Genomic DNA, 20,810 nt, shown 5'->3' with positions numbered 1-20,810 from the left:
AGCTGACATGTGGCAAGCAAGATGCATTTTTAAGAGTTACAGAATAAGACCAAACTTGCTGTCCAAATAACTTTTTTTTTTTTAATAAACTGGCCCCAAGTTCTCTTCCAATCTTTTAAGATAGCACAATATTTCCAAAGTGAATAAAACTTTCAAAACCAACACTGATTAAAAAGAGATGTTTGATGATACCTTAAAAAACACCCAGAATATGAAATTAATCCCAGTCCAATGTTATAATTAGTTAAGAATACCTCCTGAAAATTATATCCCCACAAAAAAAATGTGGGTACTGAAGTTAAAAGCATCAGAAACTTGAAAATACCACCAATCTTTTAACATTTAAAGACAAATCAGAACATTCTTTGGAATCACAAGGTTATTAAAACATGTGAGTTTCTCTCTGGTCTCCACACTGACCTTTCAAATCAGTCTGTGTACGGATTAAGTGTTTGAGCAGTTTAATATCCACTGTTGGAAAATAGAGTCTCTGACCAGCAAGAGGCTACATTGAACAGGAAAACATTGGCATTCTCTTTCTAGTACTGACTTCTCACAAAAACTTAAGCACAAGACAAAACAGCCCTGGTTTAGGAGATACTTATTTGCTCTTCTTTTCTAAAATGCATTGTATGTGTACTTCCACTGCAAATTTTTTCAGCACTTGTGACAGGCAAGAAGGAAAGGGGAAGAAGAGAGACAGTCTCCTATGATCTTGCTTGGAGGAACCAACAGCCATAGTGCACTGAACTACTAGCTCTCCTTATTCTTGAAACCAGTTTCCATTGCTGGCAACTTGAAATAGTTTATTAAAGATTTCATTTTTAAGATTAACAGATAACAGATTAGCATGAAATCTGGCGGTGGCTATGGTTCTATGTGCATGAAGATTGGTTGGAGATTCTTTCCCCTTTCAGCATTGGCTGTAGTTCACTGAAAACAAGTCTGGTATTTCTCCATGTGTCATGAAATGTGAGAGACCTGTCTGACTCGGGTTTGTATCTCCTGTCGACACAAATGGCAGGTCTCCAGCTGCAAGGCACACTCCATACACAGATCACTGCAGGAGAAGAAAAATCAGTTAAAGGTTGCATTTACAGTGTGAAAAACTCAACAAAACAAGAAAGAAAAACTCCAAGCACTAAGCAGTTTAGTTACCCTGCTAGGAACACCCAAGTCTTTCAGCGTGGAAATTAGGAATTGCAAGTCAGGTGTTGTGGATCCACAGGCTTTGAGAGGAGCTCCTGCTGGTCAGCATTTTACAGACTCAGCGCCATTGGTCAGGATTACACTTTGTTCATCTGGACACTGGGTCTGGAGAACAGCGGTCCCAATGCCCTGTGGGGAGCTGTTGCCACTTCTTGTGGACAAACGCTGGGCACCTCTCTCCTCTTTAACTTTCCAGCATCCAAACCCATGGCAAGACTGCTTCCATGAGTGCTCTAAAAATACTAAGGAACTGGATTTAGCTGGATTAATTTCCTAGTAGGCTCCTTAAAGGCAGGAAAGCACTATTATGGTATTATACTGCTGTCCTATTTTTAGCTTTTAGAGGAATTTGTGACTTGAGACAATCCATTTGTTAAACATTTAATGAGTGTTTGAGCATATAATGAATTTTCTGTTCTCTTCATGTGATCTGGATTTCACAGCACCAGTACTAAACAAGCACTGATCTAGTGGAAGGTATTCCTGCACATGGCAGGGGGGCTAGAACTAGATGAGCTTTAAGGTCCCTTCTAACCCAAACCATTCTAGGGTTCTAAATAAACCTTTGATATCAGGGAATAAAGACTCAGTAGCCCAGGGGTAGCATATGTATGTAGCTGTAGTACTTCCCCAACCCAAGACACACACAATTAAGTATTAAATCTCAGTTCTATAGTGAAGGGAACAGTGGGAATGCTATGCTTAACTTCTGTTACATCTGGAAGAGAAGGGGTTATTTCCTTTATACTTGGGAGTCAGTCAAGATAAGCAGGGACTGCATCTGATCTCACGTAAGCTGAATGTCAAATTCACATTTTCCCTCTTTTCTTTGGTTTTGGGTTGTTTTTAAGGTTTTACCTGTGTCCGCATGGCCCAAGTTCTGTGTCTGCTACCTCATCACAGCAAAGCGTACAACAGTTCTCTCGGATACTCACTTGCTTCAACAAAGCCAGGCGCCTGTGTCTGAAGGAGAAGACATCCCTCCCATTAGTCTGACTCAAAATAATAGATTCACACCTATTCCAATGATTGCATCAAGACCAGTGCAACACTTGCCTGTGCTACGCAACACTACTGCTGATAAACATCGATCATAACTTCCCCCAAAAAAGGGCTTAACACACCCAGAGATGTTCAAAACAGTCTTCAACTCCCTATTCTGGTCTGTCAGAAAGGGTCAAAGAGGGTGTCAGATTGTAATTTTTCTAGCTCCCACAGCAGAATACTTCAAATAAATTGTTCTTTAGTATCTGTGTACTTTTAAGAGTTGTGAAAAAATCCACAAGTAAACCACACAAACCCTTGCATCAACAAAATTCAGAAACCCTACAATGCTGTAACACAGTTTAGTTTAAAAGAATAGAAAATGAAAATAAAACCAACAGCCCAGGGTTGAGTAAAAAAATCCCCCATTTGATGAAATAAGACAGTTCAGATGTGGAAAACACATTACACATCTAAACTGTTCAATGGCAAGGTGAGTGTCTAGCCCAGACTACGACCCAAAGCTGGACACATTAAGTTCAGTAAAACTCTACATGAGTTCATGTTAGGTCCTGTGATGGATAACTAGGGTCCAGTCAGACCCTTGCTTTTATTCCTATCACTTTTAAGATCAATGCTATATATTAATTTAGGATTGGTTTATAGTTTCCAAACAGTTTGGGCCGTAAGGCAGGGATGATGTTTGGGTAAACAAAGAACAAGTGTCCCACCTTGAACGGAGTCTTTCAGTGCTATCACATAGTAAACAGGCTCTGTCACATGAGGCAAAGTTTCTCCCATCAGGCATCAACAGAAAAAGTTTCCCCCAGTTTCTCTCCACATCTTTTAGCACAGTCAAACAACAACTCTCAGCTAATGCTTAAACACTGCAAGAAAAGTGCCAGAATGATATCGACAGCGATCACATCTGATCATCAGCACCTCTACTGTGAAGAAAGGCTGAGAGCTGGGCTTGTTCAGCCTGGAGAAGGCTCCAGGGAGACCTGAGAGCACCTTTCAGTGACTAAACTACCAACAACTGGAAAAAGGGAAATAAAAGCCCCATTTTCAAGAAGAGGAAAACGGATGACCCAGGGACCTATAGACCAGTAAGTCTCACCTCTGTGCCTGGCAAAATATTGGATCAGATTCTCCTGGAAGGCATGCTAAGGCACATGAAAAACAACAAGGTGGTTGGTGACAGCCAGCATGGCTTCACTAAGAGGAAATCCTGCCTGACCAATTTGGTGGCTTTCTATGATGGAGCTAGGGAACTGATGGACAGGGGTAGAGCAGTTGAAGCCATCTACCTGGACTTGTGCAAAGCATTCAACACTGTCCTGCATTGACATCCTTGTCTCTTAATTGGAGAGACATCAGTTTGATAAATGGACCACTCGGTGGATAAAGAACTGGATGGATGGCCACACACAAAGAGTTGTGGTCAATGTCAGCTGGAGACCAGTAACGAGTGGTGTCCCTCAGGGATCGGTGTTGGGACCGGTCTTGTTCAACATCTTTGTTGGTGACATGGACAGTGAGATTGAGTGTGCCATCAGCAAGTTTGCCAATGACACCAAGCTGCGTGGTTCGGTTGAGATGCGGGAGGGAAGGGATGCCATCCAGAGGGACCTCGACATGCTTGTGAGGTAGACTGATGACAACTTTATGAAGTTTAACCATGCCAAGTGCAAGGTCCTACACCTGGGTCTGGGCAACCCCAGGCACAGCTACATGTTGGGCAGAGAAGAGATTCAGAGCAGCCCTGCACAGAAGGACTTGGGGGTGTTGGATGACGAGAAACTTAACATGAGCCAGCAGTGTGTGCTCACAGCCCAGAAAGCCAATCATACCCTGGGCTGCATCAAAGGAGCATGACCAGCAGGTCAAAGGAGGTGATCCTGCCCCTCTACTCTGCTCTTGTGAGACCTCACTTGGAGTATTGTGGGCAGTCCTGGTGTCCTCAACATAAAAAGGACATGGAACTGTTGGAGCAGGTCCAGAGGAGGGCTACGAGGATGATCAGGGGCTGGAGCACCTCCCGTATGAAGACAGACTGAGAAAGTTGGGGCTGTTCCGCCTGGAGAAGAGAAGGCTGCATGGATACCTCATAGCAGCCTTCCAGTATCTGAATGGGGCCTATAAGGATGTCGGTTAGGGACTCTTCATTAGGGGCTGTAGTGATAGGACAAGGGGTAATGGGTTAAAACTTAAACAGGGGAAGTTTAGGTTGGATGTATGGAAGAAGTTCCTTACTGTAAGGGTGGTGAAGCACTGTAATGAGTTGCCCAAGGAAACTGAATGCTCCATCCCTGGCAGTGTTCAAGGCTGGGTTGGACAGAGCCTTGGGTAACATGATTGAGTCTGAGGTGTCCCTGCCCATGGCAGGGGGTTGGAACTTTATGATCTTAAGGTCCTATCCAACCCTAACTATCCTATGATTCTATGACATGACACGGAGGAATGGCGTTAACCGGCCAGGGGGGAGACTGTAATGAGATCTTAGGAGGAAGCCCTTCCCTGTGAGGGGGGTGAGGCCTTGGCACAGGTTACCAAGAGAAGTTGTGGCTGCCCCATGCACGCCCCTGGCAGTGTTCAAGGCCAAGTTGAATAGGTCTTGAAGCAGGTTGGTCCAGTGGAAGGTCCCCTTGCCTGTGGCAGGGGTTTGGAACTGGATGAGCTAAACTTCATTAGGTGCAACAGTTTTCTTTATTTTTCAACCGCAAACATCAGCACCCCTCTGTTGTGCTTTAATCGAAGTGGCAAATCTGAGGAATGCTCTATCCCAGATTACACTATGAACTTTGTACGCTGCTTGTGTTCCCATAAGTTATTTCATTACTAATGACCCAAACAAGAAAAGTTATTAGTTTTCATTCCTAGCAAAAATTTGGTAAGTTAAGGAAAAATATACCCAAAATTGTTCTTACCGGGCTTGATTTTGTTTAGGTGGGAAAGTACTTCCAAATCTGAATAACCTTTGTCAACACCGTCATTCAGAAATGGGGAATGTCATGGTTTAGGCACAGCTGGTAATTCAGAACCACACAGCCCCTTGCTCGCTCTCCCCCGCTCCCAGAGGGATATGGAGGAGAACTGAAAGAATGTAAATCCCATAGGTGGAGATAAGAACAGTCCAGTAACTAAGGTATAATACAAAACCACTATTACTACCACCAAAAATATTGATAACAGAAATAACAAAAGGGAGAGAATATAAAACTAAAAGGGGAAAGGAAAAACAAAATGCAATAAACCCAAGAGATGCACAATGCCCCATTCTACCCTCCCCTCTGCTCCCAGAAAGATGGGGAGGAGAACTGAAAGAATGTAAACCCCATAGGTGGAGATAAGAACAGTCCAGTAACTAAGGTATAATACAAAACCACTATTACAACCACCAAAAATATTGATAACAGAAATAACAAAAAGGAGAGAATATAAAACTAAAAGGGGAAAGGAAAAACAAAACACAATAAACCCAAGTGATAAACAATGCAACTGCTCACCACCTGCCGACCGACACCCAGCCCAACCCAAGCAGCTATCTGCCCCTTTGGGGTAACTCCCCCCAATTTTTATACAGGGCATGACATGCTGTGGGATGGAATACCCCTTTGGCTAGTTTGGGTCAGATGTCCTGTCTCTGCTTCCTCTCGGCTTCTTGTGCCCCTCCTCACTGGCAGAGCATGAGACTAAAAACTCCTTGATGGGGGTAAGCATTACTTAACAACAACTAAAAACATCTGTGTGTTATCGGCATTCTTCTCAGACTAAACTTGAAAACACAGCAGTGCACCAGCTACTAAAAAGGAGAAAAATAACTGTTAGAGCTGAACCCAGGACAGGATCCACCCCTTATTCCTTACCATTCACATCATGCTCAGATCCCATATTTTCAAATATACCATGGCTTTTTGTCTCTCATATATATATATATATATATACCCCCCCACACACAAACAGAGAAATATCATTCTTTAGTCCATGGACCAATCCCTATAAAGTCGCTGAATTGATTCAGTCCATGATGTCAGGCTCCATCTCTTGTAACAGTCTTTCAGGGCAGGAGAGATGGTGTGTAGTGTTGGATTGTTGCCTGCTGATGACACCACTGGTGAAACTCGTCTGGTTTCATCCAAGTTTATTCTTTGTTGGGGTAATGATTAAAGTCAGGGTCAGTCAACAGTGACCTGAGGACAGTTCCGCTGCTGCTGGCTTTTCCCATGACTACTCCCTGATGATGACCATGACAGCACATAACTTCTTTTCATAGCCCAGAGTGGTAGAGATGGGCATCTAGCTGGTAGGCTACAGAAGTGTTATAGAGCAGGCAAAAGCACATAACTGAGATCACTGGCTGTTCCCCCCCCCCCTCAATTAAATCCCCTTGAGGTACACACCAGATTTAACCATCATCCCGCATAACCCACCAAGAATACCTGAGTCCCTGAACAAAAGCAATCCCATAAGTGGGTTTGCCTTTACCTGAATCAGGAACAACCGACTGTCTCTCCCAGCAGATTCTTTATGTGTACCACAGGAACTCTGTCCCCCTCTACAGTACATTAAAGTTCTTATTGGGCTGGGCCAGCCCTGTTGGCAGATCCCCTAGTGTTGACCAACCAGGTGGCTTTTGGTAAATGTGTATCCCAATGTTTGAAAGCCCCACCACCCATTGCTCTCAGTATAGTTTTTAACAGCCCATTGTACCGTTCAATTTTCCCAGAGGCTGGTGAATGATAAGGGATGTGATATACCCACTCAATGCCATGCTCTTTGGCCCAAGTGTCCATAACGCTGTTCCAGAAATGACTCCCGTTGTCTGACGCAGTTCTCTCTGAGGTACTGCTTTGTCATAAGACTTCATTTTCAAGAACCAGAATAGTGTTCTGGGAAGAGGTGTGGGGGACAGCATATGTTTCCAGCCATCCAGTGGTTGCTTCCACCATATCAAGCACATGGTGCCTACCTTGGAGGGTCAGTGGGAAAGTGATATAGGCAATCTGCCAGGCCTACCCATTTTTGTACTTCAGCCATCGTCCTCCATACCAGAGAGGCTTTAACAGCTTGGCTTACTTAACTGCAGCACGCTTCACACTCATGAATAACCTGGGAAGTAGCATCCATTGTTAAGGCCACCCCTCGATCGTGAGCCCATCTATATGTTGCATCTCTGCCTTGAAGGCCTGAGGTGTCATGGGCCACCAGGCCAAAAATAATTCACCCTTATGTCGCCGATCTAAGTCCATCTGAGCCACTTCTACCTTAGTAGCTTTATCCACTTGTTGGTTGTTCTGATGTTCCTCAGTGGCCTGACTCCTGGGTACATGAGCATCTACGTGGTGTACCTTCACCACCAGGTTCTGCACCCGGGCAGCAGTATCTTGCCACAGTGCAGCAGCCCAGATGGGTTTACCTCTGCGTTGCCAGTTGCTCTGCTACCATTGTTGCAACCACCCCCACAGGGCATTTGCCACCATCCATGACTCAGTATAAAGCACAGGCCATTTTCCTCATTCAGCAATGTCCAAGGCCAGCTGGATGGCTTTCACTTCTGCAGAATGACTTGATTCACCCTCTCCTTTAGCAGTTCCTGCAGCTTGTCCTAGGGGACTCCACACAGCTGCCTTCCATCTCTGATGCTTTCCCACAATACAGCAGGACCCATCAGTAAACAAGGCACACTGCTTTTCACTTTCTGACAGTTTATTATATGGTGGGACCTCTTCAGCACACATCACCTCCTCCTCTGGTGACATTCCAAAATCTCTGCCCTCTGGCCAGTCCATGACGACTTCCAGAATTCCTGGACAACTGGGATTTCCTATTCGAGCTTGATGTGTAATCACAGTGCAGCCCACTTACTCCATGTAGCATCGGTTGCATAATGCATACAGGAGACCCTGCCGTTGAACATCCAGGCCGGCACGGGCAACTTCAGTGCCAATCACTTCTGAAGCAGCTCCAACACCTTTCATAGGCTGCCAGTATCTCTTTTTCAGTTGGAGTATAGCTGGCCTCGGATCCTCTGTATCCCTGACTCCAAAAGCCAAGGGGTCGACCTCGATTCTCCCCTGGAGCTTTCTGACAGAGGCTCCAGGTAGTACCATTCTCCCTGGCTGTGGTGTAAAGCACATCTGTCACATCTTGCCCGCTTCGGACTGGTCCATCCCAGATCTACTGCATGAACTATCTCTCCCATTTAATTTGTTCAAAGGCTTGTTATTGCTCAGTGCCCCATTTGAAATCATTCTTCTTCTGGGTCATGTGATAGAGAGGGCTTCCAATCAGACTGTAATTTGGGATGTGCATTCTCCAGAACCCCACAACACCCAAGAAAGCTTGTGTTTCTTTCTTATTAGTTGGTGGAGACACAGCTGTTATCTTGTGATCACAAGATCCCCACAGGTATTTACATTCTTTCGATTCTCCTCCCCATCCCTCTGAGGCTGGACAGTCACAAGTGGCAGGGTGTGTGGCATAGTATGATGTCATGGTTTAAGCCCAGCTAGTAACACAGAACCACGCAGCCTCAGGCTCACTTCCCCCCCTTCTTTCACCCCCCTGCTCCCAGAAGAATGGGCAATTGAAAGAATGTAAATCCCATAGGTTGAGATAAGAACATTCCAGTAACTAAGTTATAATACAAAACTACTACTACTACTACCAATAATAATATTGACAAGGGGAAATAATAAGGGGAGAGAAAATAAAACTAAAAGGGGAAAAGGAAAACATTAAACACAAGTGATGCCCAATAGAATTGCTCATCACCTGCTGACTGATACTCAGACTGACCCGAGCAGCAATCTGGGCCTTTCAGGTGACTCCCCCCTGTTTCTATACTGGGCATGACTTGCTGTGGGATGGAATACCCAGTTTTGCTACTTTTGGTCATGTGTCCTGTCTCTGCTTCCTCACAACTTCTTGTGCTCCTCCTCCCTGGCAGAGCTTGAAACTCAAAGGTCCTTGATCGGGGCAAGCATTACTTAGTAACAACTAAAAACATCGGTGTGTTATCAGCACTGTTCTCAGACTAAAGTCAAAAACATGTCACTGCACCAGCTACTAAGAAGGAGAAAAAATACTGTTACAGCTGAACCCAGAACACCTACTCATTAAGTTGCACTGGAGTCTTTTCTAAAGGAGACCTTTGGAGGTGTGACCCTGTTAATGTTGCTACGTACAACATAAAGACTTTGCTACACACGGCATCTAGACAGGAGGATTACCTGGGCAAAATGATCTTCTCTTCTGCTGTCAGAAAGGCATAATCATTAAAAGTACTAAATTTCATTGATGGTGGGTATTTGAAAGGTTTTGCCCCAAAGTTGAACTCACATTGTTGATAGGACATGAAACTAGCTGCAGCAAAAAAGCCAGATCTGCAATATGAGGAACAGACATTTTAGAATGACTTAAACTATAGGAGAGATTTCCAGACATTACTATTATTAGCAGACAAAAATATACCCTGAAACAAAGAGACAAGTTCCTTCAATAGGAAGTTCTACAGCTAATTGCAAGAAAAGCCTCTAACACACCCAGTTTCAGATGCACATGTTCACCTTATTTAGTTCTCAGCTTTTGAATTTACTAACAGAGTTTAGCTGAATTTACTCTGAGTCAGCCAATAAGGGCTGCGTACTCTACAGTTAGGATTAGTCACACACTAAAAGCAGATACATTCATCTGAACAGTCTACAGCCTGTTCCTCTTTACACTGATCACCTCAGATATCTCCTCCAGCACTGGAAAAAAGTATTTTTCTTCCAAACAGCTGCTGTTTAGCAGAGCTGTGTGGAGCAATACCAGCTGCAAGGGACACCTCCACATCCACTGCTCCCCTCTGCTTTATTTGAGCAGGCAGGAACCTGGAGAGCTTGCAATGCTCATACACTTGTGTGGGATGAATCCAGGTCTGAGCACAACAACCATCTGCTCCTTCATGCCCTTGCAGGATTACCTCAGGACAGCTGTCTTCTTCACAGCCACCTTGTAAAAAACACCACAACTATTGCCTCTTTCAGTTTTATTTACTGAAAGGGCCAGAGTTGAGTAATACCTTAAGTTCTAACCAAGTAACAGAATCTGTTGAGTATATAAGTGACATAGTCCACATGAAGAACTATAAGTTGAATATACAAGATATTCTGCAACTCTTTAAACTGAACTACTCTTTGCTTGCATCTTGAACTTAATTTTAAGGAGAAAACATGAATGAAATTATTAGCTCAGTATTATTACTTTACATAGTACCGTAATGGTTAGTTAAGCTACACAAGAAGCTTCTTTCTCAAGTATCACACCAGCTTATCTTCTCAGAACTAAAAAGCTGAATTCCTCCATGAGCGTCAGAGGAGTTGGCCATGTGTTAATTTTAACAGAGCTGTCAAAATAAGCCTAACACCTTTCTATAATGATACCGAGACACCTTCCCATGAATACTCAATATGCTACTGCAGGAACTGGCCTCAGTGAGCAGCAGTAAGTAAACATTCTTCAGCACTTGCAGGACTAAGGTGCCTTGCTTTGCCTCCCCCCCCCCCCCCCGATAAAAAAATTCCTCAAGCACTACTAGAAATATGTTCATCTTTGCTACAACCTCATTCTATTTCAGTGCTGTGCTCATTTGACAGTAGAAAACATCGAGTTAAATCTACTTTGGAAAGTTCAAAGTATTTATTTTAGACCCTGAAATCCACCTGTAAAATGATCTCACTGATTTCTAAGCAACTTTCAGTTGGGAAACCTGCTTAATGATGGCTTCAAGTAAGCAAATATGAATGTACATCTCAAATGGGAAACACTTCATACAATTAAAATAATTATTGTGCAGGTCACTGTCCTTCTAAGTGAGCACATACTTACATAGAAGATGAAAATACTTGCTTCTCAGCAGGAAGCTGGTTTCCATTTAAATAGAAAATCATTTGCTTTTCCTGCAAGTCTAGTAGAAATCCTATTATGTCTCCTTATATGCAAAACAAAGATAAAGATTTCAGTCATTAAATGTCAACAGCTGAAACAGTTATTGTTTTAAGTAACACATATCTCAATATGAGTTGTCTCACTTAAAAGGAATCGTTTGCAAAAGCATAAGGGAAGAAACACTGATAGAAAAAGATAGAAAGAAGAAAACAGGAGAAAATAGTAAAATATTAAAATATTTTAGTCTGCCAGAGCACTAATACTGCACAATTGTAGAAGGATTGCAGAGTATTTGCCAAAGCCAGAAAAAAACTGCACTCTGTCTCTCCCTGGCTGTTTACACCTGTTGGAGCTATTCTCAGAACACATATTTGCTTAAATCTGTTTCTAACATGCTTGTGCTATTTAAGAGGCGTTTTAATTTAGCCATCCTTGGGAGAAGTTTTTAATAGAAGAGAAAGCAGCACAGTTCACACAAGCATGGCATGCACAGACTCCTACCAAGATTTCAAAGCTGAGATCAAAAACAGAACTTTGCTGTCCAAGTAGTTATCCAAGAATTTAAAGTAAGCAAGACAGCGCGATGCCTCCTTAAAAAAAACAACTCTAATTCAGAGATCAGGGTTTGGTTGTTTGGGTTTTTTTTTCCATTCTCTAAAATAACTCTTTCAACCCAGAAGGAAGATTTCAACCCCGTTTTGTAGGATTGCAAACATCTGGGCAGAAGCTTTATGATTGAATGTCCAGCAATGTTAGTTGGGGCTATAATTTGTACTCTGCTCGTTAAAAGAAAAAGCATTTAACCAAAAGATTCTTTTTAAACAGACTGGAGCAAAAGCATGGTGCCCACTTTGTACATTTAAACCACTGCAAATACTAGTAAAGGCACAATAATTATTAAACTTTTGGTATCATTGAGATTAGGCAGTAACTGCTCTGTTCCCACCTACTAACAAAATGATTTCTAGACACCTGCAAGAGTGTCCTGTGCAGAAATCCAGATCAACAGCAGAAGATGGACTGAATACCTTCTTTCCAACAGGGATGGGAATGTGGTTTACTTCTGGCATTATACCAAATCAGCTGCCGGCAGCCATCGTAGGCACAGGAATATTCATCATCCCCAATGCCATAACCTTCCTTTAGAAAAAGAGTAAAGCATTTCAGTCTGCAGGCAGTCCTCACACAGAAGGGCTCAAGTGTATTTTTATTCAGCTACACTACTCATCCAGAGCAAGAAGGGTTCTCCCACCTACATAGACAATTCTTTCCAACTAGTCTTAAGTTTCATTTCACATCAAAAGGAATCTGTTGGGATAAGGAGGGGGAAAGAAAGGGATATTGTCTCCTAAGTGTTTTTCATTCTCAGTGAGCTCAAATCAACCCTGTCTATTAAAATATTTAGAAATCAGAAGGCTAGTACCCAAATAGCTAGGTTAATTTTTTTGCATCTTAAAAAGTTAAACAGAACTGTAACTACCCTCTTATCTTGAAGTCCCATTACCAGACCTGTAGTACCTTCCCCCACAAGATATCCCAGTGCCACGAGAACGTACAAAGAGAGCAAACCCAATGTCCCTTCACCGGATTTATTGCATATTGAAGCCCTTTCAGTGCCAGCCTCCATCAGCTTGCAAAGAGGTTATCAAGTGACAGTGCCAAGGTCCAAGACAAATGCAAAACTAAAAGTTTCAGAGTGGGAGAAGAATCTGTCATGTAGGAGAGCCCAAACATGCAACCCAAAAAGCTTGTGCTAAGAATGATTTTTCTGAAGTGCAAATATTAGACAGCGCATCTGATTACACAAGCCTCCAAGTTCTCAAATTAAAGCTAAGCCCAGTTAATGGGTGTTTAATGTCACATTTAAGAATAGTCTTTTTGTTACACATGCTGTAAATAAGGAGCATATGGCTACTCTGATGACTGTGTTTGCAACATGCCCAGAAGATAATACCATGTATTTCAGGTACACACCCAATGAGCTTGAACAACAGCAGCATTTAGCGAACCAGCTGTAGCAACAGAAAAATCCTCCTGCTCAGATGTGACACTTCCTGTTTTCATACCTTGTACAGGAAGCACAGACAGAAAAATGCATCTACACCAAGCTCCTCACCAGTAAGTGTGAAAATTCTTGTAAGCCTCTTAGCAGTTTAAAGGCAGACACACAGCCTTTTATTTCAGTTTCCATTACACTCAACATCTACAATGCCTGTGCTCAGGGCAGATAAGTAAGAACCTTCTAGAAATGCAGGACTGGACTGTGGATGTGATGTAGATGTCATACACCAGTAGAGGACAATGCTAATGACATGAATAATTAGGAGAGATAAAGCAAGATGACTGAACTCACAAGGAAGACTGAAGTTAAATGGTAAGAAAAGCTACTCTCCCATTCCTTGGTTTTCTTGCCACTGGCGTTTGTTTCATGTCCTTGATATATTTCTGTCATACCCCCCACCATCAACATTTACTCACATGGATGTATTTAGCCTATCTTCATATTAGCTTCTGCATTTGACCCAGCTATAGAATGACTTTTTCCTATAACAATCAGAAATAAGCAGTTTTAACTGCTTATCTCTACATTAAATATATAAATATAATTCTTCTCCTAAATTAAATTCCAAGTAGAAACAGAAAGCCATGCAATTACAACAATAAAGAAGAGCTACAGGTACATTTCTTACTCAAGCTCAGCCAGTAGTAATGTCAACTTAAAATCCCAGCACTGTATTTCCATTGTGGTTAGTGGTGGTAGGCTGGCCACACTCGCCTTCTGTATTGCAATTCTACCTTGCACTTGAATGAATTTCCATTAAAGTTTGGAAGGCTGATCATATGGGAAGTCCTCCCTAAGCTGAAGCAGACAAGTTTTTTGGGTAGTAATCATTACACTTTCTTAGTATTATGGAAATACTCAAGTAAATTATGCTACAGCATACTGAGTTTACAACAGGCATACAGAGTTACTACAAAGATTTAAGAAGAAAGAAGTTCTAGTTACATCTCTACTAATGGTCAAGATTATTCTTTGACTATAGGCTTGGACTTCATGTGCACATGGCACATATTGCTTTAATGCTAATAAGTACTTGATTTTAATAGTAGAAAGAAGAATACTTAGAATTAAGAATAAGATATTAAGTTATCTAGATGAGAGGGAGAGGAAAGCAAACTATAAAATAAGACAGTGTACTTATGCTGTATTATCAGAATTAAGGCAAGAAGGGTTTCATGTTTTTGTAATCCTAATTTTTTTAAAAAGGAAGCTGTCACACCCAAAACGTACCATATTTCTGTTACCAAGTACATGTACTCACATGATTGAGAAATTTGCTGTCTCTGGTAGCCCATCCTATTTGCATCACTCCTGAAGTAATGACTGTAACTTCATAGTACCAAACTCCAGAATCAATGCAGAATGTACATCTAACACTTTCAAAGGATGAGGCATCACATCGAGCCTACCAAAACCAAACAAAAAATTAAGTTTCTACAAAATGAGCATTCAAACAAGCCCCTTTCTTCCCTGGATCAAGTTTCTGCATATAAGAATACAACAACATAATTTTAGAGGCACTTCAGACAGAAAGTGACCCCTCTTTATAGCAATAATTGTCACACAAACTAGTAGTATGCAAGACTGAGAATTGTTCAGTGGTAAGCCACAAGGGAAAGAAAAAAAAGTAGAAAGTTGACAGAGTCAATTTAAAGAATAAAGACTAAGACAGCCAGGATAGGAAGACCCAAGTCACTGGTTATTGACTCCTGGTATGAAGGACAAAGAGGTATTTGAATGTTAATGCATGAAAACCCATGTGTAAGTAGTCAAAAGCATTCTTAGAAAAAGTAGTGTGTGAGAGAAAGAAAAAAAAGCCACATGGCTGAGACAAAAATCCTGCTATGGGCTTTGCAAGACTAGACAATTAACAATTAGGAATTATATAAATCCCTATATTATTTAAAAAAATCCTATATTATTAAAAAAATAATTTTTATTAAAATAATGTTTATTATTATAAATTATTATAGATGAATTATACTTTGTGAACAATTTTAGTCAAAATGCATGAAGAGCCATCTGCCTCCTAAGCAACCTTGGAGAGGGGCTTTGGAAAAGGGCCTGTAGGGACAGGATAAGGGGGAATGGCCTTAACCTGTCAGAGTAGAGACTGAAATGAGATCTTAGGCAGTTCTTCCCTGTGAGAGTGGTGAGGCCCTGGCACTGGTTGCCCAGAGAAGCTGTGGCTGCCCCACCCCTGTCAGTGTTCAAGGCCAGATTGGATGGGGTTTGGAGAAACCTGCTCTAGTCAAAGGTGCCCCTTCCCATGGCAGGGGGATGGAACTGGATGAACTTTAAGGTCCTTTCCAACCTAACTAAACCATTCTAGGATCCTCCTCACTCTTCTGAGGTACTGGGGCACAGATACAGATGTTCCTTCAGTGTGAACCTTTCTGTAGCTGAGATCAGTATAGTGATGTTAGGACCCTCTGACAAAGCAAAGCTTCTATACAAAGCCAGCAGAGAATTTTGATTTATTCCAGGAAATAACAGGAGCAAGTAGCAATCAAAAAGAGTTAAAAACTGCCTTTTTCTTCAGGCTCCTTTTTAGCTTGGAATCATGAAATTATATCCTACCTCTAATCCATGTGGAGATATCTTCAGGTATTCACTGACATCGTTACTGTTCAGCATAGCCCTAATGTTGGTCAAGTCAACTTTCTCATATGTAAACTGCCTGCCTTCTTTCAAAACTGCAAAAGAAAACTTGTTTTAATTTCAGCTGCAGCAAACCTTTATTTTAATCATTTCATACCTGGACAATCAATCTCACTGGGATCCAATTAATTTTTGGCATACCTGAATGAGATATCGACATTTTGCCAGCATGAAAACAGCCTCACTTCCTATACACTGTGTGCTAAATAGCTGCTAAACATGAGAGCACAACCTAGACCTCTGACTAGAACACCTACAGTCTAGTTTCTACTTTCAGGAAACCCACGGGAAAAAGTAAGGCATCCAAGTTCATATCAAGAAGCCACTGCTACAGGATTTATCATTGTATTTGTATATTCAGCTGGGCAAAGTTCTTTTGATTCACCACAGCGGACAAGATGTTGGGGGTGGGAAAGGAGGGAAAGAGGAAAACAAGAAACCTGAACTGAGCTGAAGCAGCTCCTTCTCCTTGCACCCCCTTTTCACGTGAAAGGATCAGAAGTATTTATCTTGAAGGTTATACACCTACACAGATGTTTACTAAACACAACTGACATTGGCCTTTCATAAGCTGGCTAAAGCCCAACAAGAAGATTTACTTAAATTTCCCCAAAAGACATTAAAAACTACAAGGTCTTTAGAGTTGCACCCTCCAAATCAAAACTAAACAAGCAAATATGATGATTATTCATCATCCAAAAGGAGAGATCTCGGCAAGTGCTTTCTCAAACACACTTTGATTTTTATCACAAGACTGCATCTATACTTTAAAAAGTCCTTAATAATTCTCTATAACTGTGAACTGCTGGAGTATGATAACAGCAGTGACTGTCACCAGGATGTCAGTAATACAGCTGTTCCAGACACAGATCTGTACTACTCAGCAATTCAGCACATAAGCTGAAGAATAGGCTACAGGAATTACAGTACAAAGAACAATTTTCATTGCAGCTCATATTTGCAGAGTACAAATAACTTCATTTCACAAACATTATACTTGCTGTCATGGTTTAAAACCCGGCCGGTAACTCAGAACCACGAAGCGGCTCACACACTCGCCATCCCCCATTCTACCCTCCCCTCTGCTCCCAGAAAGATGGGGAGGAGAACTGAAAGAATGTAAACCCCATAGGTGGAGATAAGAACAGTCCAGTAACTAAGGTATAATACAAAACCACTATTACAACCACCAAAAATATTGATAACAGAAATAACAAAAAGGAGAGAATATAAAACTAAAAGGGGAAAGGAAAAACAAAACACAATAAACCCAAGTGATAAACAATGCAACTGCTCACCACCTGCCGACCGACACCCAGCCCAACCCAAGCAGCTATCTGCCCCTTTGGGGTAACTCCCCCAATTTTTATACAGGGCATGACATGCTGTGGGATGGAATACCCCTTTGGCTAGTTTGGGTCAGATGTCCTGTCTCTGCTTCCTCTCGGCTTCTTGTGCCCCTCCTCACTGGCAGAGCATGAGACTAAAAACTCCTTGATGGGGGTAAGCATTACTTAACAACAACTAAAAACATCTGTGTGTTATCGGCATTCTTCTCAGACTAAACTTGAAAACACAGCAGTGCACCAGCTACTAAAAAGGAGAAAAATAACTGTTAGAGCTGAACCCAGGACAGGATCCACCCCTTATTCCTTACCATTCACATCATGCTCAGATCCCATATTTTCAAATATACCATGGCTTTTTGTCTCTCATATATATATATATATATAACCCCCCCCCACACAAACAGAGAAATATCATTCTTTAGTCCATGGACCAATCCCTATAAAGTCGCTGAATTGATTCAGTCCATGATGTCAGGCTCCATCTCTTGTAACAGTCTTTCAGGGCAGGAGAGATGGTGTGTAGTGTTGGATTGTTGCCTGCTGATGACACCACTGGTGAAACTCGTCTGGTTTCATCCAAGTTTATTCTTTGTTGGGGTAATGATTAAAGTCAGGGTCAGTCAACAGTGACCTGAGGACAGTTCCGCTGCTGCTGGCTTTTCCCATGACTACTCCCTGATGATGACCATGACAGCACATAACTTCTTTTCATAGCCCAGAGTGGTAGAGATGGGCATCTAGCTGGTAGGCTACAGAAGTGTTATAGAGCAGGCAAAAGCACATAACTGAGATCACTGGCTGTTCCCCCCCCCTCAATTAAATCCCCTTGAGGTACACACCAGATTTAACCATCATCCCGCATAACCCACCAAGAATACCTGAGTCCCTGAACAAAAGCAATCCCATAAGTGGGTTTGCCTTTACCTGAATCAGGAACAACCGACTGTCTCTCCCAGCAGATTCTTTATGTGTACCACAGGAACTCTGTCCCCCTCTACAGTACATTAAAGTTCTTATTGGGCTGGGCCAGCCCTGTTGGCAGATCCCCTAGTGTTGACCAACCAGGTGGCTTTTGGTAAATGTGTATCCCAATGTTTGAAAGCCCCACCACCCATTGCTCTCAGTATAGTTTTTAACAGCCCATTGTACCGTTCAATTTTCCCAGAGGCTGGTGAATGATAAGGGATGTGATATACCCACTCAATGCCATGCTCTTTGGCCCAAGTGTCCATAACGCTGTTCCAGAAATGACTCCCGTTGTCTGACGCAGTTCTCTCTGAGGTACTGCTTTGTCATAAGACTTCATTTTCAAGAACCAGAATAGTGTTCTGGGAAGAGGTGTGGGGGACAGCATATGTTTCCAGCCATCCAGTGGTTGCTTCCACCATATCAAGCACATGGTGCCTACCTTGGAGGGTCAGTGGGAAAGTGATATAGGCAATCTGCCAGGCCTACCCATTTTTGTACTTCAGCCATCGTCCTCCATACCAGAGAGGCTTTAACAGCTTGGCTTACTTAACTGCAGCACGCTTCACACTCATGAATAACCTGGGAAGTAGCATCCATTGTTAAGGCCACCCCTCGATCGTGAGCCCATCTATATGTTGCATCTCTGCCTTGAAGGCCTGAGGTGTCATGGGCCACCAGGCCAAAAATAATTCACCCTTATGTCGCCGATCTAAGTCCATCTGAGCCACTTCTACCTTAGTAGCTTTATCCACTTGTTGGTTGTTCTGATGTTCCTCAGTGGCCTGACTCCTGGGTACATGAGCATCTACGTGGTGTACCTTCACCACCAGGTTCTGCACCCGGGCAGCAGTATCTTGCCACAGTGCAGCAGCCCAGATGGGTTTACCTCTGCGTTGCCAGTTGCTCTGCTACCATTGTTGCAACCACCCCCACAGGGCATTTGCCACCATCCATGACTCAGTATAAAGCACAGGCCATTTTCCTCATTCAGCAATGTCCAAGGCCAGCTGGATGGCTTTCACTTCTGCAGAATGACTTGATTCACCCTCTCCTTTAGCAGTTCCTGCAGCTTGTCCTAGGGGACTCCACACAGCTGCCTTCCATCTCTGATGCTTTCCCACAATACAGCAGGACCCATCAGTAAACAAGGCACACTGCTTTTCACTTTCTGACAGTTTATTATATGGTGGGACCTCTTCAGCACACATCACCTCCTCCTCTGGTGACATTCCAAAATCTCTGCCCTCTGGCCAGTCCATGACGACTTCCAGAATTCCTGGACAACTGGGATTTCCTATTCGAGCTTGATGTGTAATCACAGTGCAGCCCACTTACTCCATGTAGCATCGGTTGCATAATGCATACAGGAGACCCTGCCGTTGAACATCCAGGCCGGCACGGGCAACTTCAGTGCCAATCACTTCTGAAGCAGCTCCAACACCTTTCATAGGCTGCCAGTATCTCTTTTTCAGTTGGAGTATAGCTGGCCTCGGATCCTCTGTATCCCTGACTCCAAAAGCCAAGGGGTCGACCTCGATTCTCCCCTGGAGCTTTCTGACAGAGGCTCCAGGTAGTACCATTCTCCCTGGCTGTGGTGTAAAGCACATCTGTCACATCTTGCCCGCTTCGGACTGGTCCATCCCAGATCTACTGCATGAACTATCTCTCCCATTTAATTTGTTCAAAGGCTTGTTATTGCTCAGTGCCCCATTTGAAATCATTCTTCTTCTGGGTCATGTGATAGAGAGGGCTTCCAATCAGACTGTAATTTGGGATGTGCATTCTCCAGAACCCCACAACACCCAAGAAAGCTTGTGTTTCTTTCTTATTAGTTGGTGGAGACACAGCTGTTATCTTGTGATCACAAGATCCCCACAGGTATTTACATTCTTTCGATTCTCCTCCCCATCCCTCTGAGGCTGGACAGTCACAAGTGGCAGGGTGTGTGGCATAGTATGATGTCATGGTTTAAGCCCAGCTAGTAACACAGAACCACGCAGCCTCAGGCTCACTTCCCCCCCTTCTTTCACCCCCCTGCTCCCAGAAGAATGGGCAATTGAAAGAATGTAAATCCCATAGGTTGAGATAAGAACATTCCAGTAACTAAGTTATAATACAAAACTACTACTACTACTACCAATAATAATATTGACAAGGGGAAATAATAAGGGGAGAGAAAATAAAACTAAAAGGGGAAAAGGAAAACATTAAACACAAGTGATGCCCAATAGAATTGCTCATCACCTGCTGACTGGTACTTTCTTATTAGTTGGTGGAGACACAGCTGTCATGTTGTGATCACATTACTGTGATCTTGTTGATCTGTTGCCTTCCATTGTGCCATTTTATTCTCCAAAATTGAATCTCCTGTGCAGGTCCCTTGACCTTGCTCCATTTCATTTCAAAACTGTCTTTCAGCAGGATTTGGATCTTCCTCCCTTTCTCAAAAAACTTCTTTTGCTGTATTGCCCCCATAATAATGTCATCAGTGTATTGCAGGTGTTCTGGAGCTTGCCCCTGTTCCAAGTGCAGTCTGGATCACTCCATGGTAGATGGTAGGGCTGGGTTTACACCCCTGGGGCAGTCAGTTCCAAGTGAACTGGACACCCCTCCAAGTAAAAGCAAACTGTGGCCTGCACTCT

At 42.8% G+C, this 20,810-nt stretch overlaps 1 protein-coding gene across 2 annotated transcripts in view; it reads right to left on the bottom strand.

The window, feature by feature from the left end:
• Positions 1 to 322: 322 nt before the first annotated feature.
• Positions 323 to 20,810, bottom strand: part of LOC130595284 (RING finger and SPRY domain-containing protein 1-like) — a 62,487-nt gene continuing 41,999 nt past the window's right edge. For both annotated transcript variants that reach the window (XM_057401880.1, XM_057401881.1), the window contains exons 10-16: positions 15,770 to 15,885; positions 14,451 to 14,594; positions 12,156 to 12,267; positions 11,068 to 11,170; positions 9,429 to 9,581; positions 2,068 to 2,172; positions 323 to 1,060 (exon numbers count right to left, since the gene is read on the bottom strand). In XM_057401880.1, coding sequence (XP_057257863.1) covers positions 964 to 1,060; positions 2,068 to 2,172; positions 9,429 to 9,581; positions 11,068 to 11,170; positions 12,156 to 12,267; positions 14,451 to 14,594; positions 15,770 to 15,885 — 830 coding nt within the window. In that variant the 3' untranslated portion in view covers positions 323 to 963. The remainder of the gene's footprint in view (positions 1,061 to 2,067; positions 2,173 to 9,428; positions 9,582 to 11,067; positions 11,171 to 12,155; positions 12,268 to 14,450; positions 14,595 to 15,769; positions 15,886 to 20,810) is intronic.

Source organism: Pezoporus wallicus, unplaced genomic scaffold (assembly GCF_028554395.1).
Source record: "Pezoporus wallicus isolate ANWC-B61680 ecotype Strahan unplaced genomic scaffold, APGP_CSIRO_Pwel_v1 contig_7524, whole genome shotgun sequence".
NCBI classification, from domain to species: domain Eukaryota; kingdom Metazoa; phylum Chordata; class Aves; order Psittaciformes; family Psittacidae; genus Pezoporus; species Pezoporus wallicus.
Note: the sequence above shows the minus strand (reverse complement) of the source record. Positions and strands in the feature narration are given on the sequence as shown.